Source organism: Siphateles boraxobius, unplaced genomic scaffold (assembly GCF_051911475.1).
Source record: "Siphateles boraxobius isolate OS27281-9 unplaced genomic scaffold, OSU_SipBor_1 55, whole genome shotgun sequence".
In the NCBI taxonomy this organism is placed as follows: domain Eukaryota; kingdom Metazoa; phylum Chordata; class Actinopteri; order Cypriniformes; family Leuciscidae; genus Siphateles; species Siphateles boraxobius.
The window spans coordinates 2,524,347-2,551,195 of NW_027509181.1; the positions used below are offsets into that span (position 1 = coordinate 2,524,347).

At 36.1% G+C, this 26,849-nt stretch overlaps 2 protein-coding genes and 1 long non-coding RNA gene across 9 annotated transcripts in view; 2 read left to right on the forward strand and 1 right to left on the reverse strand.

Annotated features, from left to right (window-relative positions):
• The window catches only part of LOC143714612 (tectonic-3-like), a 38,095-nt gene extending 26,536 nt beyond the window's left edge, over window positions 1-11,559 (forward strand). For both annotated transcript variants that reach the window (XM_077205838.1, XM_077205837.1), the window contains 8 exons: window positions 4,287-4,325; window positions 4,418-4,492; window positions 4,579-4,698; window positions 5,536-5,643; window positions 9,217-9,320; window positions 9,447-9,594; window positions 10,929-11,063; window positions 11,280-11,559. In XM_077205838.1, coding sequence (XP_077061953.1) covers window positions 4,287-4,325; window positions 4,418-4,492; window positions 4,579-4,698; window positions 5,536-5,643; window positions 9,217-9,320; window positions 9,447-9,594; window positions 10,929-11,063; window positions 11,280-11,432 — 882 coding nt within the window. In that variant the 3' untranslated portion in view covers window positions 11,433-11,559. The remainder of the gene's footprint in view (window positions 1-4,286; window positions 4,326-4,417; window positions 4,493-4,578; window positions 4,699-5,535; window positions 5,644-9,216; window positions 9,321-9,446; window positions 9,595-10,928; window positions 11,064-11,279) is intronic.
• The window catches only part of mto1 (mitochondrial tRNA translation optimization 1), a 31,099-nt gene continuing 13,939 nt past the window's right edge, over window positions 9,690-26,849 (reverse strand). For 4 of the 6 annotated variants that reach the window (XM_077205831.1, XM_077205833.1, XM_077205832.1 and 1 more), the window contains exons 9-13: window positions 21,891-22,095; window positions 20,599-20,770; window positions 20,241-20,350; window positions 16,940-17,097; window positions 9,690-11,674 (exon numbers count right to left, since the gene is read on the reverse strand). In XM_077205831.1, the coding sequence (XP_077061946.1) occupies window positions 11,561-11,674; window positions 16,940-17,097; window positions 20,241-20,350; window positions 20,599-20,770; window positions 21,891-22,095 (759 nt within the window). In that variant the 3' untranslated portion in view covers window positions 9,690-11,560. The remainder of the gene's footprint in view (window positions 11,675-16,939; window positions 17,098-20,240; window positions 20,351-20,598; window positions 20,771-21,890; window positions 22,096-26,849) is intronic. The other 2 variants (XM_077205835.1, XM_077205836.1) reach the window with 1 other exon arrangement.
• Window positions 20,304-26,735, forward strand: LOC143714617 (uncharacterized). Its single transcript, XR_013195571.1, has 2 exons — window positions 20,304-20,414; window positions 20,487-26,735. It is a non-coding gene; the product is annotated as an uncharacterized LOC143714617 (long non-coding RNA).

Here is a 26,849-nt window from a genome sequence, read left to right on the forward strand (position 1 = left end):
ATTGGAGGATAGATTCATGGTGTACTTGCTCATTATATACGTTTTGTAATTTTTGAAGTAAAAAAAAGTTACATAGTGTACCATTTAGTTATGCTGCCTTCTAAAATACCTCATCATGGCAGTACCGGATGTATGTTTAGCAAATAAGGGCAATCCCATAATGCAACTCAGTAAAAAATCCAGTAAAAAAAAAAGTTGAGAAATTGATATTCCATTTAGTACCGAAAACTAATGTAGATTAAGAATGGACTTTTTACCAAATATTCATATTTGCGATGCATTTTCATGCCTAGAACCTCATAATTGACTGAATTAGAACATTCTACTAAGCAGAAACTCTGCTGCTTTAGAAGGTAAACTCATATGTAAACATGCATGCACAGTAGACGCACTTTATATTATTTACCCAGATATAATTGATTTAGTTATTTATCACTTTTCTTAATAACTGAATGAATTGATATTTTCTACTGTCGATTAATCAATCTCTGTATTAATGCAAGCAAATGGCAAAAACACTGTGATATCCTTACATTAATGCACCACTAAATGACACTCAAGGTTCTTGAGTTAGACATAAATGTGAAGCAAGAGGAGAAGAGTGAGAGAGAATACTGAGCATGTGCTTGCATGTTATCCTGCTTGTGCATAATGGTTATTAAAAGTTTCCTGAAAGGAATATAAGCTACTTGCTTGTGCTTCTTATCATGAAGACATAACACACTGCCTGAACAGTCATCAGCTGGAGTGTGCAGGTGGAGAGTGTCATCAGTGTTGGAGTTTTTCTCTGTGAGTGAAGTGAAGTGTTCACTACAAACTCCATGATCGTATGTTAAAGTACAACATGGACTCAGTTCATCCATCAGTTTCTCTGTCATTCCAATCAGAAATGACACTGCTATATATCATGCTCTGGATTAAAAGTGAATTTATGAAGAAAGGGCTGTATCTGTATTTTATATACATATTATTATTATTATTATTATTATTAGGGGTTCAAGCACAAAGTGCTGAAAACCTTTTGTAAGTGTTAGGATTTTTATTATTATTATTATTATTCCGCCTTAAAACACATCGTGCAGACCAAACCGTAAGTGCTAGAGACTTGAAACTTGTATAAAAATCGAGGAGAGGTTTAGAGAATATGTCCCAGATTGGCCCATAGGTGGCGCTACAGTGACCAAAAGCGTGAAACTGTTCATAACTCCTAGACCGTATGTCGTAGACTCAAGTGTCTTATATTATTGTAAAGCTGGAACAAAATTTATATCTCCGATTTCATTTCGGGTAGCAAATATTTCCGCCATTTTGAATTTCGTCAGAAAAAAACTTTTGCGAACTAGTGTCCTTGGTTTTTCACCCGTTCAGAACCAAACCAGTGCAGAGATGTTCTCTGGAGTCTGAATATCAATAATTATCGGGAAAAAAATTAAATTTCGATTCACGCTCGCTAGGGGGCGCAAAATGAACGTTGTGGGAGGAGCCTATTTTACTAAACTGGCTATAACTCAAGAAGTAAATGAGATGGCTTCACCAAACTCGGTACACACTTGTATGAGTTCAATACTGATGTTCAATATGAGTTCAACACAGTAACAAAATCGCGACGATTGAACACTAGGTGGCGCTATAAAATGAAAAAAACATAAAAAGGGTTATGATCACCTGACCGTTAGTCCGATTGACTTAAAATTTGGTATGCAGTGTCTTGGTCCAAGGTGACGTATGTCTATGAGGTAGGGCTGGGTAAAAATATCGATTCATCAATGCATTGCAATTATTTGTTTCTCAATTCAATATCGATTCATCAAATCCTATGAATCCATTCAGCCCACCGGCCAGTGGCGGCGCTGTGGGCAACACTCTAGTGAGAGCGTTCAGCGTTGTACAAGATGCGCTTTACCAAAACAGCAAGATGACGGACAGTAGCTGGACTCCGTTCAAGCCTGCACCACCAACCAGGGATGTCGTTAGGCCTGTTTTAGGGGGGCTGAAGCTACCTCAAAATGTTCCTAAGCCCCCCTAAATGATAATAAGAACAACAATAAGTCTCCGGGAGTCTCTCGCATATTGATAGCGGCTCCCTGATGTACGCAAATTAGTTCAAATCTCCCGAAATCTAGAGCTTGCGAGCTCCAAACCGCGTAGCGCGCGCACAACAGAGAGGAAGAGTCCTTGCGTGTGCGCAGCACAAAGCGCTTTTTTTTTTATGAGTATGCGCATTTTGTGTTTCTGTTTACATTTCTTTTATAATCTGAATGTATAGGAAGAAAGAAATATACTTTCTATTACAGTTACATGCACTTTAGAGGTGTTAATAAAGCACCTGTTTGTTACAGTTGTGGTTTGTATTCAACACATGTACAATATTGTACAGTTTGTTCTGCTAAATAAACCATGACCGGAAACATGCTTGGGTCAATTTGTTCTTAAAAGTTATACGTGAAAAACCAAATTCCCATTCATGTTCGTTCATTCGTTTCAACTGTAAGATGGAGACTGTAATACCACTGTTGTCCACTAGAGGGAGCAGCAGGATAAGACATAATTTTTAATCTTTTTATTAGCTTTCAGCATTGGCTAACAAAAAAAAATGCTTAAAGCATTTGTTTTATTATGATGGACTGGTAATATAGTTTTATATTATTAGTTCACAAAGAAATATGTGAAATGCTTATAGACCATTAAAATATATTTTCATAATGACTGTGTGTGTAAGCATGCATAATGGAGTTAACATGGAAAAACTGGTTTGATTAGTAAAGTCTTTTCACAGGTGCTTTTGCATTCATAATTAGACACTATAAAATCACTTGTATAACAATTACTATTATAAGACAATCATATTTTGTCAGAGTTTATCACTTCATTTGTACTGACACTTCACATCAGTGCTAGCAATGTGGTAAATTATGGTAAACTATGGTACATCATGATAAACTATGGTAAATCATGCTAGAATCACAGTGCTCTATGGTAAATCATCCTAGAACATGGTAAATCATTCTAGAACGTGGTAAACCATGCTAAAACGTCGTAAATCATGGTAAACCATGCAAGTACATGGTAAATCATGGTAAACTATGGTAAATCATGCTAGAACAGGATAAATCATGCAAAGCATACTAGAACATGGAATATCATGGTAAACTATGGTAAATCATACTAGAACATGGTAAATCCTGCTAGATGCATGGTAAAGCATACTAGAACGTGGTAAATCATGGTAAACTATGGCAAATCATGCTAGAATCATGGTAAATCACTTTGGAACATGGTAACTCATGGTAAACTATGGTAAATAATGCTAGAACTTGGAAAATCATATTTGACCATGCTACGCATATTTGTTTACATTTTGTTACTTATCATTTATTTAAAAACAATTATGTAAAATGGAGATCAGACCATACCTTTTAAAAAGCTTTGAAAACCATGTATTTCCTATGGTAAATTGCCTGTATTGGCTGTAAATGGTCTTTTCCATCGATAATGTCAGTGGTTAAATGCTTGCTAAAGAAAGCTTAATGTCTTTAATGCTTATGTGCTTAAAGGCCTTAAATGCTTGAACCCCGATAAATGCTGCTTGCAGTTTTAATTATTATCAATATTATTATTAACAATAATAAATTAATAGTTAATACAATTCCTTCGGATGAGACTTTAAACCGAGGTCCTGACTCTCTGTGGTCATTAAAAATCCCAGGATATCCTCCGAAAAAGAGTAGGGGTGTAACCTGACCAAATTTGCCCTTGGCCTCTGTCCATCAAGGCCTCCTAATCATCCCCATACTGATTGGCTTCATCACTGTCTCCTCTCCACCAGTAAGCTGGTGTGTGGTGGGCGTTCTGGCGCAGTATGGCTGCCGTCGCATCATCAGGTGATGCTGCACACTGGTGGTGGTTTAGGAGATTTCCCCTTCCATATGTAAAGCGATTTGAGTACCTAGAAAAGCGCTATATAAATGTAACAAATTATTATTATTATTAATTCATATAAACAGCTGAAATGTATTAAAATGCAGTGGACTAGAAATATACCAATATTTGCATTTCTTGACTATTTATTTTAAATACAGTTTAAAGTAGACTACGTTTACATGATATTTGGTCTTTTCTATATGCGTTTTGCAGTATTAACTAACAATTAATTGATTCATTTTAGTAATTTTAGATTTATAATTGATTAATAATAGCTTTAATGGTTGATTATGAATATTCCTTGAAAATAGACATCCATGGATGCCTATTGTATGCATATTTATTATTTATCTTTTGACTTTTAGGTTCCCTGTACCCAGGTGGAGAACAGTCCAGAGTATGTTGTGAGTTGCATCACATTTTTAATTATCTGTAGTAATATACTTAAAATATTTGACCCCAGAATGTTTCCAGACATTTTGTTGCATTGTCTTAGATCCCAATTTCTACCGTGATTGACTGGCCTGAACCGCTTGAGCAAAACGGCTCATGTCTGAATGTGGTATCAAAGGTCAGTGCAGACAGAGGTTTGTGGGGATGCACATATTTTTGTCAGAATGTACATGTCATGAGTGAAGTCTTTTGTTGTTCTCATAGGTGGAGTATGTGATCGAGTACACAAGCAAAGGAGAGATTGCAAAAGCTACACTGAACACAGAACTGCTGAACACAACTATAGATACACAACTACAGCAAAAGCATGTGATTATATTCCAGGTAACGTTATCTCTTTATACAGTTGTGGCCATAAGTTTACATACATCTTGCAGAATCTGAAAATGTTAATTAAAATAATAATAGGGCTCAAAAAAAGTTGCATGTTTTTATTTAGGTAAAATTACCCCATTCAAAAATTGCTTGATGCTTAATACAGTGTGTCATTTCCTGGATGATCCATGACTGTTTTATAATAGTTGTTCATGAGTCCCTTTTGTTTGTCTTGAGCAGTTAAACTGTTCTTCAGAAAAATCATCCAGGTCCTACACATTCTTTGTTTTTGCAGCATCTTCTGCATATTTGAACCATTTCCAACAGGGACTGTATGATTTTGATGATCTTTTCACTGTAAGGGCAATTGAGAGACTCGTACAACAACAATTACAAAAGGTGAAAAACACTGATGCTCAAGAAGGAAACAAACATTTTTGAACAGAATGATCAATCTAAATGTGTATTATCTATTTTCAGGGAAACATAAATATTTTCTTAAGATTCTGAAAGGTTACTAAATGGAAAGAAAAGACCTTTTAACAAAATAAGTAAAATGCTTTTATATTGAACGTGTATCTGAACCGATTATCAAAAAACAAAAAAACATTTGTTCGGGTACTTGGTTCTGTCCATTAGCTGTTGATTGGATTGTGGGAGGATGGTCAGAATGCAAGCTTCTAGTTGATTGTAAGAAAGTGTTTCCTGGAGAAGTTCAGCATGTGTCATTGGAGAGAAGTCTGACATTTCACCCAGAAGATGGAGATGACATTTTGATTAAATTATGAGGTAAAAAACAAACGTAATAATCAGCAAATAATGTAACACCTGTTGTTTGAATACCAGTTGGCCACACTCACTCACCCCATGGCCACACCCATACCTCCATCACCTCCAGAGGGGCTGAAACCTGAAGCACTACTCGTTGGGTGGTTTGGTGAAAAATCACAACCTGTATCCTTTCCACTTTTCTTTGAAATTGTTATTGTATCAGAGTACACTACTAATTAATCTGAGGTTAAATCAAATAGACCCACGGTTGTCAAACTGGGGTACGTGGACTGATTTCAGGGGGTACGCTGGTAGAAAAAAGATCTAAGGGACTGTTAGTTTTTTATTTAAGGGGCTACCGGAGGAGTTTTGAGATCTGTAGTCAGAAAAGACTTGACCCTCCCTTCGCCAGCAATAATTTTTTCTATGACCCTCCAAACTGATTGTGAAAAAATGCATGACCCTCCCCGATAATTTATTGATTACTTCTGTACTGGTTTGCGCTTGGCAAAGATGTTCAGATAGCCATTGGTTTTTTTTTTTACAACCATGACAAACGACTGAACTCCTGCTTTCTCATCTTACTAGGGCTGTAACGATAGACAAAACCTACAATTCGGTTCGTATCACGATTTTTGATTTTCGATTTGAAAAAAATCATGTTTTCGGTGCTGATGCAGTGGTGACGTGTTCATGTAACATGCAAGGGTGGCGCTGCCAATAGAGTATCTAAAAGCTGCCACAAAGAACCAACATAATGATTATGAATATGGCAAATATAGCAAGGAGACATTTTAATTGTTTATTAATAAACAAGTGTTTGTCAGTGTTGGCTGCAAAGATGAAGTTGGCGATGTTGACTCGCGATCTTCGCAGTAGTGAATGCGCCAGAGAGAAATGCACATTTCATACGGATTACAAAAGCAGAGAGTCTGATTTCTTTTGTTTTGTATTGTTCTGTTAAAAAGTAGTCATTTCAAGCTTTCTATATATTTCTGAGGTCTGTGAGGCAAGTACCTTATACGCTGCGTTTCGGTTCATTTATTAGTCCAGTTCACACGCCGGCGCCTCCGTGCCATTATGATCTATTTTGTACTATATGTACTTCTTATTTATTAAATCCAGGCAATTGGTTGATGAAACATTGATTAAAAATAAGATACAATTAATAAAAAACGAAATTCACTTTAAAGAAAGGCTTTGTGCTTTCTGTTTGAGGTCTCTGTGAAAGTTTTAAAGTCGCTTTCAGAGCGGTCATCTCTGTAACGGAGAACTGTCACGTCCGTAACATTGTTTTTTTCCTCATAAATGCGAACACGAAAAATTAAATAAAAATAATATTTTGTTCTGTAGAGGCCGACCCTCATCCGGTGGGTAGTATTACATTTGTTTTGCGCAGTGTAGTTCATAGAATTACTAAAAATATTTTGCCACCTAAAAGTTAAAGATTTTTTGTGTATTTCCCTCATAAAAATAAAACACATGTGTAGACTGATATTTTTCTAATGTCTGGAGCTTTATTAAGGGAGTATGGATATATAAACAGACGTTTCAGTATTAAATGCATTTTCGGAGAATTTATATTTCTAGTTTTGACTGCAAATATCACGTCCATAACGCTGGAATTGCCCAATTTTAAAGAATTTATCCTCAAATAGTTTTTTGCCGTAGGTCTATGTATTTTATAATATTAACTTCTACTAATAGTAATTTAAAAATGTGGTAGCCCTACATCTAACACATCACACTCCACTGTTATGGTGGCAATTTCAGTAGATTTACTCACTAACATTGTTGTGGAAACACAATAAGAATGGAAACTAAAATATGGTAGTATTGTGCTACAGCGCACATTCTATCAGCTGCAGTTCTGGGGCCTCAGTCCCAATACTATAAAACTCGACATAGCCCTCGTTCACATCACATGTTAATGCAGCGGTAGAGTTACACTCACATGACATTGCACTTATTCGCAATCACAAAAGTCGTGCTTTAAAGCTATGCCAGGTAAACATTTCATTGGCGTTCTGTTCTGACATGATCGCACTTTTTCTATTAACAAAATATTCGAGAGTGGAGACAGAGAGGGTAAAGGTAGAGCTTTTATGATGATCTTTGCAGCCTGCTGCAGTGCTGATTACAGCTCTGCGTCATAATAAACGTTGCTATGACGACAGATATACATTGTCGCGCGCAAATGAAAAAAATTAACAATAGCTTTAATGAGATGTTGGATATGTGTTGTAGCCCTATTGTGTGTGAGATTGGGTGCATATCTGTTAAAAATCATTATATTCAGCACATTTGTATCATATGTTGACTTTTGATGAGATTTGTATCATATGTTTATGATTCTATTCACTATTCTCGACAAAATTGATAAAATAAATATTAATAAATAAAAAAAACTTGTTGTTAACAATTGGTGGTGTTGGGGGTACTCCGGAAGATCTATAATGTCTCAGGGGGTACATGCCTGTTAAAGGTATGGGAACCACTGAAATAGACTGAGTGCAATTTATTTTTGTATAGCACACATTCATTGGCATGGTGTGCCTAGAGTTTGTTGGAGAATGAATGATAGAGAAATTGTGTCAGAGCATCTGCTGATATAAGGTATCCAACTCAGCATGCATCATGTTTCCGCATTAGTAAGCTAGTCAACAGAAGGCATAACTAACTTATATTATATTCTTATATTCATAAAACTCTTATGCTTGTGAATGTAAAAGTAGTTGTATGGTTTTTGTCAGTATTTCACTATGGGTTAAATTGTAATCCTCCAGTTACATTTGTGACTTAAAGCTGGAATACACTACACAACTTTTAAAATCAGATCAGATTTTAAAACACTTGGAGTCATACACTTGCTGTCTTGGCCAGTTTTTCCTTGTGCAATGATTTAACTTGCAATCATACACTAAACAACTGAGGATCACAAAGTACCAGACTTGAAGTTCTTCCCAACACAACAAACTCAAGCAGAAACATAAGGGTTAGGAAACGCATGACAGATGAAAACAATGTGTTCTAAAATGTTTAATTTCATCCGACAGGATGGAATCACAGGGTTCATCTCAATCAGCTCCCTAATTCAGTACTCAGGGGATAGTTAATCAAAGGGATAGTTCACCCAAAAATTAAAATGTTGTTCCAACCCCAAAAGACTATCGTTCATCTTCGGAACACAAATTAATATATTCTTGATGAGATCTGAGAGCTGGCTCACTCCTTCATAGGCTGCAAGGTAATTTCTTCTGCCAGCCCAGAAAAGTTAGTAAAGACATTGTTACAGTAGTCCAAGTGACTACAGTGGCTTAACGTTAAGTTTGTTGTACGTCCGAACGTAGGCTCTGGCCAGCATCACACTCGGCCACGTCGGCCAATAGTGAGCCTACGTTCTGACGTACATCCCAGAAGCACTGCGCTGTTAAGGCGGGCGTACACGGTGAGATTTTTGCTGTTTTACGAGCTCGCAGATGATCGCTTGGAAATCGGTGATGCTCGCATGGTCGCAGCGCGTGAGAGGAATTACGAGCCGAGCACGTTACGAGCACCTCCCGATAATTTTTAAACACTACTAACTAACCCGTTAATCTATTCTAACTAAGGTAAACCAAATTGTGTCCAAATTTCAAATTTATTAAGGGATATTGTCAGAGCAAATATTTACACCTCCTGCATAGCACTTGGCTTTAGGGAAGGATTTAATGTATCTCTTTGATGAATATGTAAATTCTTTGACATTTGTTGAAGTTGACAGTTTTGGGGTTGTCTGAGGATGGAGGGTGTTCTGCTGATCTCAGTAATCGGACCCCTGTTCTTTTCAGACAAAACACTGTGACTGGCTGCACCTTCAGGTATTACACCAATTTACTCCGTCATAAATTTTTACCACTTAAAGCTTGAAGACATGATGTCAACATGTATGATAAAACCAACAACATCGTAATGGTTCTAATTTGATTCCTTTTTGATTTGTTTAGACCTTTATCCAGTGACTGTGGCGTGTTGCGGGCTGAGCTTTTGGGTATTTTAGCAGGGGTTACAGTGCCTGATATGATCAGTATGACAGCAGGCTCTCAGACAGACCAGAGTCGAGTCATTTCATTAGACTGCTCCACACCAGCTTCAGTGAGTTACAATACTCTGTTGCATATTGGTTGATGACACTTTTGTCACACCTAGCCTACTTGTTTTAAAACATTATTCAACAATGCACAATGTTCTTTGTAAAACAAGTATTTTATTTCTGATTGCATAAAACTGTTGAACAGTAGGTAATAATTCCTTAGATGACCCCATTATGAACGGTTTATGAATCTGGAGGAGAGTTTTCGGGAAGGTCTGTTTTATGCTCTTATTACTCAGAATTTACTCATATATTTACGAAAGTTTCATGATTGAGGGCCAATATAGTTTATTTTTGCAAAATTGAAATTAATTTTGTCAACAAAAATATTACCTGTAAAGCCAGTTCAGAATTCTTGTGCGTCTCCGAGCAACACACAGTGGTGTGTCATTTCTGAATGAATCCGCGTTTTGAGCGAATCAATCGGGTAAACCAATCATTCAATGGCCCATTCATAAAGAGAGCCGTTTACTTAATTCCTGAATGAATCAGCCGCTTGAACAAATCGAAAGAATGAATCAATTACTTGCTCATTACACATTTACCACCACCTACTGGCAGTTTTACTTTATTTAGAGTATTATTTTCATTAAGTAGCTGTAGTAGTATCAGTGATAGTGGCCTTTATTCATAAAAATATGCCATTAAACAAGTATTTAAAATATACTGTTTTAATGCTGACCATTGCTTTTGACTTAATAATATATCCCAACAGTAGCATATTTAAAAAAACATCATTGTGTTAGTTCTCATTGGCCAGTTGATAATGCTTACAAAATGCGGGTGGTAAATCTTAAACCTTGGAACAGTCTTCCTAGCATTGTTCATGAGGTAGACAGACTCTTATGTTTTCTCTGTTTAAATCTATTTTGAAGACCCATCTCTTCAGATGGGGGAATTGCACCCAGAAACAACCAAAACACAGTCCTGTACTGTCAGTTAAGAACCCAACGACTAGACAAGCCTTTAACAGAGATCATAATGGCCAGCTACAGCAAAGCATTATGCTAGGACCAGAACGTAGATTTTAACTAGGAAGATCATTGTGCAAACAGATAAGCCAGTCACCTAAGCTGCAACTCAACCTTCATTTCTTTCTAAAGCTACTTTTTGTAATGTCTATTTGATGCTTTTCACATTTAACACAATAATATTTGGGGGTAATTTCTCAGGCAAATTTGATGTGCGATTTAATTAGATTGATTAATTGGCACATTGTGTAATTGGCACATTGTGTAATTAAGTTATAATTTAATTTTAAAAAATGAATCGCTTGACAGCCCTAAAATATAGAATATCCCAAATATGTTACCAAGCTTATTTGTAAATGTTTCAGGAAGCACGTGAGACGGGTTGTCTCCTGCCCGTGTCGCTGTCATTACAGGTGCTCTGGGCTCAGAGGGGCCTCAGGGTCCTGCCACAGAACCACATATTGGGGGCCAAATTCATCTTTGGCTGTCAGAGACTAAAGGTAAGCATAATGTTACTGTTGAGCCCTGAGATACTGACATGATTTTCATGTGTGTAATTTTTCAAAAGTACTATGTGTAAAACTTTGTTTTTCCTGCATATAAACATTTGTACAAATATCTATGTAACATGTTTTGATTGAGCAGCTGACATTTTGCACACAGTTCAGAGGTCTTGGGGAAGTTCAGATGAATTAGGGTCTTCTTCTTGCCTCTAGTGTCCCCTCCGGTCTTCTGTCCCACTGACCACTGAGGTGATGTTCTCTGATGCCACAGTTTACCCAGAAGCTCCTGGGTGGGAACGTCAACCTGAATGGAAGTTTCCATTTGATTTTTTTTCCAGAGGGGTTGGAGAGTTTGATCAAGAGTAAATCAAACTGGTACCAGCCAATGAAATTAAATTTGGTGTGATGTAATTTTGGTTTGATTTTTTTCCCACTTTTGTTTTATTGACTTTCACTGTTGAATTCTCTTGCATAATACACCATTTTGATCATTCTTATGAGACTCCAACAATCTTACTATGATTCCTGTGTTTGTTTCTGTGCACATAGTTGAACAGATGAACTATGGCTGCTGGGGTGATTCCTGACAGACGGGCAGCAGCTCCCAACTGAAAATCAAAACACAACCGGTTACTATTTGATATAATGGCTGATTTTAAGATTGGACCGTCTAATCACAAGCGGTCAGCTCTTATTGCAGGTATCCAAAACATTTTGTATTCTGATCACTGAAACCACATACAAGGGTAGCCACGCACAAAAAGGTATTGTGGAGCTTTAAACGAAAAGTGCATACATTTATGCACAAGCCTTCACAGAACCTCTCCAGTCTGAAAATCACCGTGCACTGACCCATATCATGTGAAGCACATCTGTTACCCAAGTTACCCATGTATTCCACTACAACAACTGAACACTTGTCATGTTTGTGCTTAGATTACATTTCTGGACGTTTATCTGAAAGAATGGTGCACAACTGTGTCTGCCTCAACATGCACTAACACAGTGATGCAGTTAAGCAGCAAATACACATTTTCTAGTTCAGTTTTAAGAAGCATTTAATACTGAAATGGTGCTCAGTAGGGCCGGGTAAAAAATATCGATTTCTCGATATTAATCGATTCTCATTTTTACGAACCGATATCGATTCTTAAATCCCAGGAATCGATTAGTCATCCTGTTTTCATTTGATGAATGAATAGAACATTGTAGCGCGCATCCCATCCAATAAATCCCAATAATCTTTGTGCTTTGTTACTATTGATATAAAATAAAGTCTCAGATTTCAAATTACATCCATTTTCTTACAAAATTCAAAAACATAAATACGGTTTTGGCGCTGTGGCATGAGATCGCTCTGGCGCAGCTCAAGAGAAGCAGCAGCGCGGAGCGCACATGATCTTCTCTTCCGCCTTAATAATACCAGTTACCGCGCAACATGAATGAGCATCTGAAAGTGTGTTAAAAGATAGAGAACAACTTATCGAAATCCGTATCGTTACATGGAATCACTCAGTGTTTCAACTAGGGCTGCAACAACTAATCGATTATAATCGATTATGAAAATCGTTGTCAACGAATGTCATTATCGATTAGTTGGTCTGCTTACGTCACGGGGAGCGTTTACTGGTACGTACACACATGCAAGGTCTCTCTCCCTCAGGCGCTCTGCCGAGCGCGCGCGCTACACGGTTTGGAGCAGTCTCTTCTGTCTCGCACGCGCGCTCTTGCTTGCGCGCTCTAGATTTCGGGAGTTTGAACTAATTCGCGGGCATCAGGGAGCCGCAATCAATATGCGGGGGACTTCCGGGATGTCTGTATTTTGTCTCGAGCATCAGGTTGTGCAATCAGTTCGCTCGCAACGTAAGTGATGGATTAAAATAGCGCTACCGCAGAAATAGGTTAAATTAAAACGGTGTTTACAAAGTGAAGCATTAAATACAAAGGCAGTTAATAACAGCAGCAGTAAAATATTGTTTTTTAGTCACTGTACTCAGTGGTTTTCAGCGAATGCTTGTGCACTAATGCATAATTTCTCCTGTCCTTTACTCAAGCCTGTTAGCTTGCTGGGTAACGTTACCTCCATTCCGTTCTCTTTTTATAGCATTTGTCTACTAAGTTTTAATTGTTTTTCAAACGCGATCTACTGCGGCTCTACATTCACACAATTGTTTTCAGTCTTTCTATATTTATTTAATCAATTTATCCTTATATTATATTCTTTTATATATAATATATATTATATTCTTTATCCTTATATTCCTTATATATAATTAATTTTAAATAAAAAATAAATGAATTATATATTTTAGATGTTTTTAGTTTGTTTTTAGTTCAGATATTCACATCTGAACAACATGTCTGTGTAAATTTGTTTTAACAAAAATTGTGTTAAAACATATGTTGGATATCATTTTTTTAACAATAATCATGTTTGTCAACTTGCCATCAGCAATTATTATTAAAAACAATGCAAATATTGATATTAGTAAAACTCAATGTGTGGCTTTTGCACTTTTTAAAGTACACTTTTACACATAAATACCCTGATTTACGGTTTTATTTAGTTATAATTAAAAAAAAATCTAATTTAATTTCTATCCGATTAATCGATTAATCGAAAAAATAATCGTCCGATTAATCGATTATCAAAATAATCGTTAGTTGCAGCCCTAGTTTCAACCTTGGAAAGACGTCAGTGAAACCGCTTGAAAAAAAGTGTCATGTAACGTCACATTTACCTAAAATAAAAAACATGTGACCATAAACTCGTTAGTCAGCTAGAAAAAATTAACTCTAAAGAGGAGCATTTTGCTGAATATATGCACCATATTCATTATTTTTAATGTTCTTCAATATTTAATGCATGTTTGGATAAATCTGGCAAGTTTTTATGACAGCCACCATTTAAATGTTTATATTTCATATAACTTTCTTATTATAAAAATAAAAAGTGTAATTTAAATTTTTGTATTGCTACAAATCAGTTACTTTTTACCTTCAATATTATAGTAGGCTAATGGAGCCTATAGGCTACAACTGACTCCCATAGTTTACAGTATATTAGCTAGTTAAGAGATTTGTTTTCCTTGAGAAAATTTGTCATTTATTGTACCTGATATCCAAAATAATCAAAATCGAATTGTGAAATTTGTGTCGATACCCAGCCCTAGTGCTCATTCTCACCTGCCCACCTGTGATCAGATCAATCCAGACAAATCTTAATAGCAGTTTGAAGCAGGCCTAAAATAAGGTCTTTCTGTGAATACCACAGTCATTTCTTAAAATAGCTACATAAACACTTACAGGGTGTCTACAGATATAAACAAGTTAAATTTAAGACTTTAAGACCTTTTTAAGGCCACTTTGTATGAAATTTAAGACCAAACCTGTGATGGAAATTCACATTATATTACATACGTATATGTGATATTTAATGTTTAACCTAAGCAATTGAAGTAATTTAATATGAACTACTTGTTTATTGAACTAAAATCAATGTAACATTTGCAATCGTAAGAATATTCAGCAAAATTGCCATGTCATGTTACTTAACTATTTCATATGATAAAAATAAAAAAATCAACATTTTTGATTTTTACCTCAGTATTTTTCTTCTTTGAGTTTTTTTGTTTGCTGTTATGCACATTAGTTTTGATTTCTCACTTCAAAATCTCACAGAGACAGGCAGCCCGAGTCTCAACAGCACTGCAGAAATACATGCAGGGCTCGACATTAAGCCTTTTCATGTGCTTGTCCTTTTGACAATTCACTTGTAAAAAAGTTGCTTTGTCCGGATTTTTTTTTTTTGTGTTAATTTATTCTGAAGCAATATTCTCGTCAGTGTTCAATCAGCTTTGATATTTAAATCGACATATTGGAATATCTGCACCTTTAAAGGGCAAATTTTAAATTCCTAAATTTGATCAATAAATTAAATTATTTAGAATAATAAGACACTATAGGGCTGTTACCCTAGGTAGGGCTGATCAAATTAAATAATTTACACTGAAAAATTACAATTGCATAAAATAATGGTATGAAATCGATTTAAATATACAAATAAGAAACAAGAATGATACTACTTTTAAACCTATGTTTTAAACATAACACTAAACCGCCAGTAGGTGGTGGTCTTAATGAGTGAGTCATTGATTAATTCATTCAAATGATTTGTTCAAATGGCTGATTCATTCAAGAATGAGACAGATGTTTATGAATGGGTCATTGAATCTTTGACTCAACCGATTCGTTCAAAATGCTGAATCATTCAGTAATGAAAACAGGTTAAGTGTTCCCGTGAGATGCGCCATGGTTCTGCTGTGATTTTTGTTTGGAACTATTTTCGCTGCTGAAACAACAAAAACAGCCAATATTGCATCTAAAATGTAAGTGACTTAATTTTAACTGTTTATTGAACTGTTGTAGGAAATCAATGTCACATTTTCAATCGTGATGGTATTCAGGAAAAATAATTGAGTTTGCTTAACATATGTTAAACATATAAAACTCAACATTTCGATTTATTATTGGCAGTATGTTGTTAAATGAGTGTGTGTGTGTTGCGCTTATTTGTGTAGATTTCTCCTCGAGATCTGTGTGAGCGTCAACAGCGCAACCTTACCGTCAGTAATACATTTATTATCCACAATCGATCGCAACTTACAATAAATGTAATAAAATCAGAATCATTCTCTCGGTTTAGTCATTCCCTAGTTATTTTTGTTTTTGTTCTCATCAGGCTACTTGTCCGGTCGAGCAAGTAAAATTGTCTTTTACTTGTCCCTTCAAAAAATCCACTTGTCCCGGACAAGCATTAATGTCGAGTCCTGCATTATCATTATCAATCGCTGTTTATGTAATAAAATCAGAATCATTCTCACGATTCGATGCTTCACTGGTTATTTGACGGACATTTTGTCCATCAGACTGGAGAAATTTTAGCGGTAATGTGACCAGAAATATTTAAGACCCATAGAATTCAATCAATTAATTCAATACAATAGGCCATTTCTATTAGTTTGTGTGTTGCACAGTTGGACTATTCATTTGTACACAAAAACAATAAATCTGAACGCTTTAAACTAGATAGTTTTGAATAGTGAATAAACCAATGCCCCGAGGCTCGTGACAACTATGTAGCATACTTCTATTTGAAATGGTTTATAGTTGCATACAGTTTCAAATATTTTTTTTAAACAATAGGTTCAACAGGTTATACTACACTATAAGTGGTACACTAGTATTCTGCTTAGACTGCTGTCGAAGCCAGTGAATCTTTACAAATAATTCTGGTTTCCTTGTTCAGTAGTTGGTTCATAAATACAAATGCTGAAAATGTCAAACCTCATTCATCCCAAGAATCTCCAACTATGAAAAAATACGGTGAAATACAGAATTAACCAGCATGACATAACTTGAGAATGTAAGGTGAAGCGAGTCATTTCTGTTTCACTTCTTGTGGCACCAAATTGACAATAATGACTGGATTCTTTTATTTTGTGCAGCTTGCCCGTGTAAAACTAAACTAACCTAAACCACCAAAGTACTGGAGTGGTGGTCAGAAGCGTCCGGCCCGAGAGTGTATCTCAGTCAGTGTGCTGCCCTGCCAGATCACTTGAGCCCCTTTCACACAGAGCGTTGATCCCAGAAAATTGCCATAGAATTGCTAGAGTGCCTTCTGTGTGTAAACATGTCCCGCGAATTGATCCAAAAATCAATGAACCAAATCAAACAATCCCGGGACAAATTATCATGAAAAAACATGATTTGAAGCAAGATTCGTGTCCGTTAAATACTTGGGGTCTGTTCAAATCTTGTAACACTAGTGTCACAGAAATTGCACGCTTCACCTTTATATTGTGGTTCCTTACTGTGCTCGGTCGTATGCTATCCAGAATCTCTCTGACCTCCTGAGAGAGGGACACGGGTAGAGTCAGATAGTCAATGTCCTCTGGCAAATATAGACTCTCCTCCGCTTGCATTCTCTCTATCTCTTTCCTCTGCTTCTCACAGTGTGGACGGTAAATAGCTACAGGAAAAGACCGAAGTAATCGTTGCACATTACCGTTCTGCAGGTGTCATTTCAGTTCACACCTACAGTTGTGATCAAAAGTTTACACACACCTTGCAGAATCTGTAAAATGTTAATTATTTTAACAAAATAAGGAGGATCATACAAAATGCATGTTATTTTTCATTTAGTACTATACTGAATAAGATATTTTACATAAAAGATGTTTACATATAATCCACAAAATAAAAGTTGAATTTATAAAAATCACCCGTTCAAAAGTTTACATACACTTAATTCTTAATACTGTGTGTCGTTACCTGGATGATCTACGGCTGTTTTTTTGTTTTATTTGTGATAGCTGTTCTTAAGTCCCTTGTTTGTCCTGAGCAGTTAAACTGTTCAATGTTTCTCAGAAAAATCCTCCAGGTCCCACAAAATCTTTGATTTTCCAGCATCTTCCCATTTTTGAACCCTTTCCAGTCGTGACGGTATGATTTTGAGATCCATCTTTTCACAGAGGACAAATGAGGGACCCATACGCGACTATTCCAAAACGTTTAAACATTCACAGTTGCATTAAGATCCGGGGGTGAACACTTTTGAAAAGGATAAAGATGTGTTCGTTTTTATTTATGTTGTTCCTTCAGAAGCTACAGAAGATACTTGCATGTAAAGTACTTTTTACCCTTATCTTCAAATACAAAAGGTTTTCTTGATGTGTCTTTTTTCTGGAGCATCTATGAATGTTTGAACCTTTTGTAATAGTTGCATATGAGTGCCTCAGTTGTTCTCAGTGTAAAAAGATAGTCACGGCTGGAAAGGGTTAAAATATGTAAAAGCTGCTGGAAAACCATAGCATTTGCAGGACCTAGAGGAATTTATGTAAAATATCTTAGTACAGTACGATCTGTGGTGGAGATTTTAAACTGAATATTAAATTAATGTTTTTAACATCTAACCATAAAGATATGAATTATACTCACATCTTGTGATCAGTTCTAACACTTCCTTTGGTCCTATGTCTGAAGATGACTAGAACTTCCATTCCTGATACTAAATTCTAAAATAAATCTAAATTGAGCTTAATTCCTTTTGCTTTTAGGATGTATCAGACAAACTCTAACTCCTAAACATTTGACTTAATATAAATTTGGTAAAAGGAACTGTGAATTTGCACTATCCGTTATATTGTGAAATGATTGATTAAAATATTAACCCCTCACAATGTTTTTGATGATACAGGATATTTTGCTGATGTTACTAACAAAGGGTAATGAAAGGGGGGACTTAAAGAGCGTGATATGTTAGTCATGATTATTCTGTTTTGAGATGTCTGGGTTTGAAAGCATGTGATAATGTATCATGTCATATTATAAAAACGGTTGTATTCGTGTTGACTGGGGGGATTCTCAATGGGATTTGTCAGAGATCCACCGGCCTTGCTTCTTCTAGGGAGATTTTCTGAGAACTGCTCGAGAACTCTCCTGGCTGTGATTAAAGCATTTAATTAAAGGGCAACTAAACCCTAAACCAACTTTTTTTAGTTAATGATCTATAAGAATGGGGTTTTATTAGTGCTGTTCATTGATTTGAGTAACTTTTTTGACATTTGGGTATTATGAAGTGTTTTAATTCTACAATATATGGTGTAAAAACGTCTGAGTGCTGCCCTCTTCAGGTTGAACGGTGGGTACTGCAGTTGAATTTTCCTTTTGGATGTTTAGGGTGGTTTGTGATGTAGCGGTGGCAGGCGACGTATGCAGGTTCCAGCTCACCACGCCCTTGGTACCAGCTACCACGCCCTTGGCAGTATAAAAACCATCTTGTTTCGTCAACCACTGTAGCGAGTCAGGAGTTGGAATTGCAAGTATTGAAAACAATCAGGATAGAGTATTTTAGAATCTATTTACCACAGCATTTATATAGTTATTTAGATTATTTTGTGTAGCCTTTGTAGTTAATTAGCATAGTTATTAGTGTAGTATTGCACGGGTGTCAGTTTGGTTTGAAATGTGCTGTGGACCAAGACGAATTCAGAAGTGCATTTTCAGAAGTGCTGGGTACAAACTTGTCAAACTGTGCAGTCTTTCTGCTCAACCCGTAAATGCATCGATCTGCAAAGTTTTTTTGAGTTCTTCAATGGTCTAGTGGTAGATCTTTTGCCAAGTGTGTCAGAGGTTACGGGTTCTAATCCGCACTTGTATAGGTTTTTCGCTCTCATCATAACTGAATATGTTCATCAGTGATTACAGCCCATATCAAGCAGGGATACGTTTGTGTGCATTTTATTTTGTGATCTCAGTCTCCACAACGGCTATAGATTGAAGCGCGCGTCCGAGTGAAGACTGCGCGAGCCAGAACACTGTATCCATGACACTGATAGCAGCGGCAAACGAGCGCTCAGCTTGATTTCAAAAACAACACATTTTAGCGCTAGATCTCTTATTTAATGGCGAACTAAATGACTGCTCTGGTAGTTAACTGGAGATGTTTTATTTATTTGTATCAGGTACATCCGTGTGTTAATGTTTCCGCTCAGCCCCGCCCTCGGTTCGTCCCCTCTATCTCCGCTGAGCTCTGCCCACTTTTCCAGCATTTTTCAAATATTGCCAGTGGGTGGAGTAAGGCTCTGACCAGGGGTTTAGTTACCCTTTAAAGGACATTTGCTGTAGCCTGTCTGTTATTTTCTGCTGCGCAGCAGGCTAGTTTAGGGTAAGTTAGAAAACAAGTTAGAGTTTAGGGAACTCGACCAGTGTCGACGAGAGACGCAGAAGCTAGAGTATAAAGGTTATTAAGAGTCGACGAGAGACGCTATAGATTAAGTGTCGACGGACGCTAAAAAGGAAGTTAAGTGTCTACGAGAGATGCTTGGGTGATGACTGGGCAACCCAAATAAATTTAAGAGCATAAGAGACCTTACTACAAATCCCAAGTGATAGTGTTCAATTAAAATAATTAGGTTCCAGGTACGCAGTTAGGTTAAGGGAAAAATCTGCAACAGATCCCTCTTATTTTGATAAAATAATTAACATTTTGCAGATTCTGCAAGGGGCATGTAAACTTTTGAGCACGACTGAACCTGCCATCAGTTACAAAATTGTGGTTCTATGGAGTATGGTAACAAAACGAAACAATAATGTTTTGGAATGTTATATTACCTTCGACTTTCAGTCTCTCTGAAAATTCTAGATACAGGCCAGAGAGTTCTGGGAAGGCAGAGGCTAACATCTGGAAAGAAACATCTTTGTACTGCAGCACCTCCACTCCACTGAAACAGAAACTGGCACTTTCATGTCTATAGTTATTTATTCTCATATTAGACACTGAGGAAGGTATCAATGATGAGATTAAACTGGCACTTTCATGTCTATAGTTATTTATTCTCATATTAGACACTGAGGAAGGTATCAATGATGAGATTAAACTGACAAACAATCAATTATTTGCTTATGGACAATTTAAGATATTACATTCACAAGTTTATTACAGTAAGTTAATAAAAGACTTAGATCTTACTTGAGAATGGAACTCTTAGTCTTGCTGATGTTAACATCTCCAATTTTGTCCTTCCAGCGAGAGGCAGAGAGATGTATGGACTTCAGGGCAGATAAAGCATCATTCAAACTTACTTGAACCCGAAGAGCTTCATTGTAGCGCCGCTCAGACACGCAGCCCAATTCCTCAAAACCTGTAAATAATAAACAGAGTCATATGTATGGCAACAAACTGAAATACTAGCCATATATCATGACAGACCAGTGTATTGGTTATATATTTGAGTTTGGCCTTAACAATATTAACAAACCAGTTTATTGGCCATATATCTATTAGCAGACGTTTTTGAGTAATTAACCCCTATTGTGTGTGGAACTATATGCCACAGATACAGGGTATGACATTGTGATGTATCAGAATATGTCCTAGCCTCACTACTAAATCAAAAAATTTAAAATAGCAACAGCGGCCTGGGCTTCTAATTAAAATTTACTGAAGTAACAAGGAGTCAGCAAGATTGTGTGATTACTTTTAAACAGCAGTTCAACAAACAAGAAATCAACATCGGTTAACTTATATTTTATATACAGTATTAGCAGTTACTTTACTCTGTCAATGGAAATTCAAACAAAGAAAGACAGCTGAACCAATGCAACCACTGTGGCATTTAATTCCAGAACAAATTGGTTGAGTGAATGATTCCCTCATAACATATCTTTATAATGATTTAACCTGAAGGAAGAGTCACTGTAAAATCCCCACCAATAATGCTCAGACAGACTGGAACAAACACAGACAAGCAGAGTGATACAAAAAGTGAAACGTCCCAGTGGTGATGGACTGCTAAATCAGCACTCCTGGAATGCTGCTCAATAAGATCTGAGAACTAAATTCAAGGATTTATAATTTATCAAAAATGACAGTAAAGACATTTATCATATTTCAAAAGATTTCTATTTCAAATGCTGTTCTTTTGACATTTCTATTCATGAAAATCATGGGGGAAAAATTACAATTAGTTTAAAAAAAGAAAAAAGGAAATTAATACTTTTACTCAAAAAGGAGTCATATAATGGATCAAAAGGGACAGTGAAGTCCTTTATAATGTTAAAAAAGATTTGCATTTCAAATAAATACTGTTATTTTAAACGTTCTAATCATCAGTAACCTAAAATACAATATTTAAAACATAAAAATGTTCATACCTTTTTGCTTTTTGTTCAGCTTTTTACTGTAAAATATGTAGTCACAGCTTTGTGTAAAAAAAAAAAAAATCCCTTTTTACACTATATACCTTTCAAATCGTACGGTACCTCTGAGAGTGAGTCGTAGGTCAGCGTTGTCTGGTCTGAGGGCGGTTCTGAACTCAGCCCTGCTTGTGAACATACGGTATGGCTCTGTCACTCCACGACCAATCAGATCATCAATTAGAACTCCGATGTAGCTCTGAGTGCGTGAGAGGGACACCGGGGGCTTAGAGAGAGATGTCCGACCTGCATTGACCCCAGCCCACAAACCCTTAACAGAGAACAGAATAAGCAAACTTAAGATGCAAGGCAATTTATTTATAAAGCAAAATTAAAAACACCAGTTAGTTGACCAATGCGCTGTACACTTTTTAAACGCATGCATTGCACACACAAAAAAAAAAAACACACTAGAAAATAGCACTACCATTCATATGTTTGGAAACATTTTATGTTAGATATTTGAGGAAAAAACGTATACTCCGTATACTTCATTTGCATTAATTTAGGATGCATTAAGTTATCAAAAATGTTTGTGAAGACATTTGTAATGTTAAAAATTACCATTTAAATTTTAAATAAATGATCAAACATTCATGCAGTCCTTTTTTTCTTTAAGATACTCGAAGATAGTTTGTAGGACAACGGTTACAGACCTTGTGATCAAACAGTTCCCACATCAGCTCAATATTTAAAGCTAGCAACCATCTGCTATAGTATCGCAATATACAGTACACTATAGAACCCCCGAGAAACCGCTCCATTCATTATCTGATATAGGAGAGGAAGTTTCTATAAACTTGTAAAATTGTACTCTTTTAAAAAGGCATCGGAAATAATAAGTTCAATTTAGTATTGTCAAAAATACAGATTTTTCGATGCATATCGATTCTGAAATATCTGAAACGCTTCCAATACTCATTTTCCCCATAATAGATACACAATACACGGTGCACTTTCTCGCTCTCCCGTCTCTCCAACAGAAAGTTGACAAATAAACCCGCCTCCCTTTACTCAATTAATTTGCTCCGGATGAATATTGTTGGTGTTACAGGGCTTGAATTTCTGCGTGGGATTGCATGAATTGCACTTAATTTAACTCATTCCCACAGATTTTGTGCTCACACACCCAAAGTATGCACACATAAAGCCACCTCTCAGCCTGCTAAATTTAGGTTTCCTTGCCGCTTATTGCACTTAAACAGTCAAATACACTAAATAATGTAAAAATGCCAATATTGGCGAGTATTTCCAAACACAGTCAGTTATATTTTAAATGAATGTAAACAGTCGAGAAAGAAAATGCATGTACAACTGTAAAATGGATTTGTGTGTCAGGTCTTAAAGTGACCGCAACCTAATATACCGGTTGCCAAATTATGAGATAATATAAAAAATATCTATATGGTAGTATTCCCCTATGTTATCAATGTCAAAATTGTTAATGTCAATCCCTGGTGGTTATTATTAGGACATATACCCAAAACATTGAAGCTGGCTTTTATTAAACCACACTACTACTTGATCCTGGAGAATTAGTTAACAATAGACTGGTTAAAATTTCTAGAAAAAGTTGCAAATTCCCAAAAACAGTATGTTCCTTTTGAAGAGAAATGGTATCTGAAGTATTTTGAGTCAGGTATCATTTTTCAGACCACATGATAGTATTAAATGTACTCATCAGTTTTACAAATGACTTTGACCACATTCTTTTGGATGGACTTGAAAATGATGTTGCCATTAGTGGAATGGCATTGGTATGGAGTGCTGCAAGGCTCAGTACTAGGACCATTGCTTTTGACTTTAAATATGCTACCGTTGGGATATATTATTAAGAAACATCATTGTGTTAGTTCTCATTGGCCAGTTGATAATACTTACAAAATGCGGGTGGTAAATCTTAAACCTTGGAACAGTCTTCCTAGCATTGTTCAAGAGGCAGACAGGCTCTTATGTTTTCTCTGTTTAAATCTATTTTGAAGACCCATCTCTTCAGATGGGGGAATTGCACCCAGAAACAACCAAAACACAGTCCTGTACTGTCAGTTAAGAACCCAACGACTAGACAAGCCTTTAACAGAAATCATAATGGCCAACTACAGCAAAGCATTATGCTAGGACCAGCTGGGACCACAACGTAGATTTTAACTAGGAAGATCATTGTGCAAACATAAGCCAGTCACCTAAGCTGCAACTCAACCTTAATGTCAACCTTGATTTCAAGTGGAGCTTAGAAATCACACAGTAGCTACGTTTACATGGGCACCTTTTGTTTCAGTCGGAATAATTTCAGTCAAATTAATTCCTATTGATGAATCCGAACGTAGAGTTTACATGAACGTTAAATGAAGTGATTGGGATATGCGTTGTCACAAGCTTAAAATCAGAATTGATTTGCACGAATGCACAAATATAGTTTCCCACTGTTTGAGCATACTAACCATTCTCCTATATTGTTTCTGTTCTTTGTTTTAAAGAACATAGTTAATATTTATCTATTTTGGGTCAGACAAGCACATGAACCATTACATGCCGTGCTGCTTATATTTATCAAGCAGTAAATGCATGATAAATTCTAGAGAAGCATTCTCTAGAACTTCAGGCTATAAAACTGACCTCGGTTTTAGGGGTCCTCAATTATGGAGTAAATTAAGTTTGTCCCTAAGATGTCGTCTTTGTTTGTCTTTAAAAAACAGTTGAAAGACCTTTTGATTTTACTATGACAGCATTTGGTTCTAGTCTCCTGCAGTACACTTTATATGCTGCTCTTCACTTTTGATCCTCCTTTACCATTACTCTTCAACATCTGTAACCTTAAGTTAAAAGGATAATCAGGCTTCGGAAAATGTTTTTTTCCCTCTTTTTACTATTCAACTTATTTGTCTGCGTGTCTTTATTTAGTTTTTTTGTTTTGTTGTTTATTTATGTAAGCAGAGTGGAACTCTGTATAAACCCATGTGGGTTTCGTTCCCCTCCTTGTACTGTATCCTTGTGATATCCGTGCAGAACAAATAAATAAAAAAATAAGTAAAGACGCCTCTTCCTGTGCCCAAAACATGGCATCTATGGAATAAGAGTCTGAAACAAGTACTGGTGGGACATTAATCTGCTCCACTTCAAAGACGAGTGGAAGGAGAATTTTAGAATGACACGACAGTCATTAATGACACTTCATTCAACAACAATAACAGCTGACTCAAAACATCAAACATCTTTGTCATTATACCATTTCTACACCACAGCACATGCGCAGTCCTTTCCAGTTTCAGGTTTCAGTCCAGACAAACAGCAGCCACATTTTACAGTTGTTTACATTCATTATTATGTGCTTTCAAATTACCTTGTCTTACTCAACATTACAATTATAAAGCGTTGCATTACACTCTTCACCAATGCCATCTCGAGAGCAGTGGGTGATTTTTCCCTTTGTCTTTTGTTGTTTGAATAAGATTAAAGACAAAATAACAGCAGCCTAATGTACCTGTGACCTAATGGACCCTGTTTATGTTCACTTAAGACATAACCAACTTACACGGATACTCACCAAGATGGACATTTTGACATTAATTAATTATTAGCTCTAACCCCCAGCAATTCTTTCACAAGCTGCAGTTTGGGAAACCCTGACATTATTTATTAACATCACAAAATGTATTAAACATTATGAAATATACTTTTTCTTAGTTTTTTATAGAAGCAAATCTTAAATTAATCAAACATTTAGATTGGAAAAAGTAGAGTAAAAAATGTCAAATAGCATATAATGTACCCAACTACAATTTTCGTTATGTAATTGATGTAATCAGTAAAAGACCACAATTTAAAAGTAATTTACCTATCACCAAGTACCACATGTTCCTGGATCAACATCTTTGTTGATCCTGGAACAACTTTCAGATCAACCAATCAGATTTGAGGGAGAAGTTTACAGTTTATGTCAAGTTTAGGCTTAGAACCAGGGTTAGGTGCTTCAACATCAGTGTTATTCACCTGTCATTTCCCTCTCATTTTAGGGAAAAGTTATGGGTAGGGTTAGGTTTAGGGGTAGGGATAGGGTAAGGACTAAATTTTGGGACAGGAATGTTATTCCAGGATCAACAAAATATGTTGATCCTGGAACATGTCTGTCTTGGCAAAATCACGGTGACCCACCGATTACAGCACACTGTAAGTGTATAAGCACCTGAAAATTGAAATGCGTGACATCAGATATAACAAACGGACAGCGTCTTTCTTTTCTCGTGCCGGTACACACAAGACTAATGAGACAAGGAATGTTGACGGTGCCAAGGTGGAGGTAATCACTCCACAAATAATGTTGTTTTTTCTTATCTCTTATCTGTCAGTTCTTTTGTCAAATTATAAAAAAAAGTTTTACTATTCATTTAATTACAATCTTTCTACGAAGCAGTTTATAAAGAAAGCTAACTTTTTACTTTTTTTTAAAGTTTGTTTCATTTATCTGCAAGAGCTGCTTATGTCAGAGATAATTTCTGGAAATCAATCAAAAAGGAAAAAGAATGTTAATATTGATGCGATTTAATTACAATGGCAATAACATCATGGCGGACAATTTATTGTAGATTTTAATAGAAGGTTTTAATCACAGATTAGAATTCTAATCCCTGATTTGTTTATCTGTGTTTAAAATTAAATTGCCTGTCCAACATCCCACTGCACAAGGGCAAAGTGGGGATGATAAAGTAGGTGTGGATCTGTGTTTGTGCTGATGTATTTATCTCCATTACACACAACAACAAAAGACAGGAAATGGACAACTGGTTATAGTGGCAGCTTGGTTTCAATAAAAGCTGTTGCTGGACTAACAAGGATTTGAGTTCTGAAACCTACAACATGTTTTTATAGTACAATGACTTTTTATTTTTAACAAATAAAAATTGTATTTCTCAATTCATGACCAATTTAATTTAATCCTTATTGATGAAACCCACCATACACTGAAGAACAGAATGCTGAATTTCTTTCAAAAACATAAAAATGTCTTAGCATTTCCAAGCTTTTATG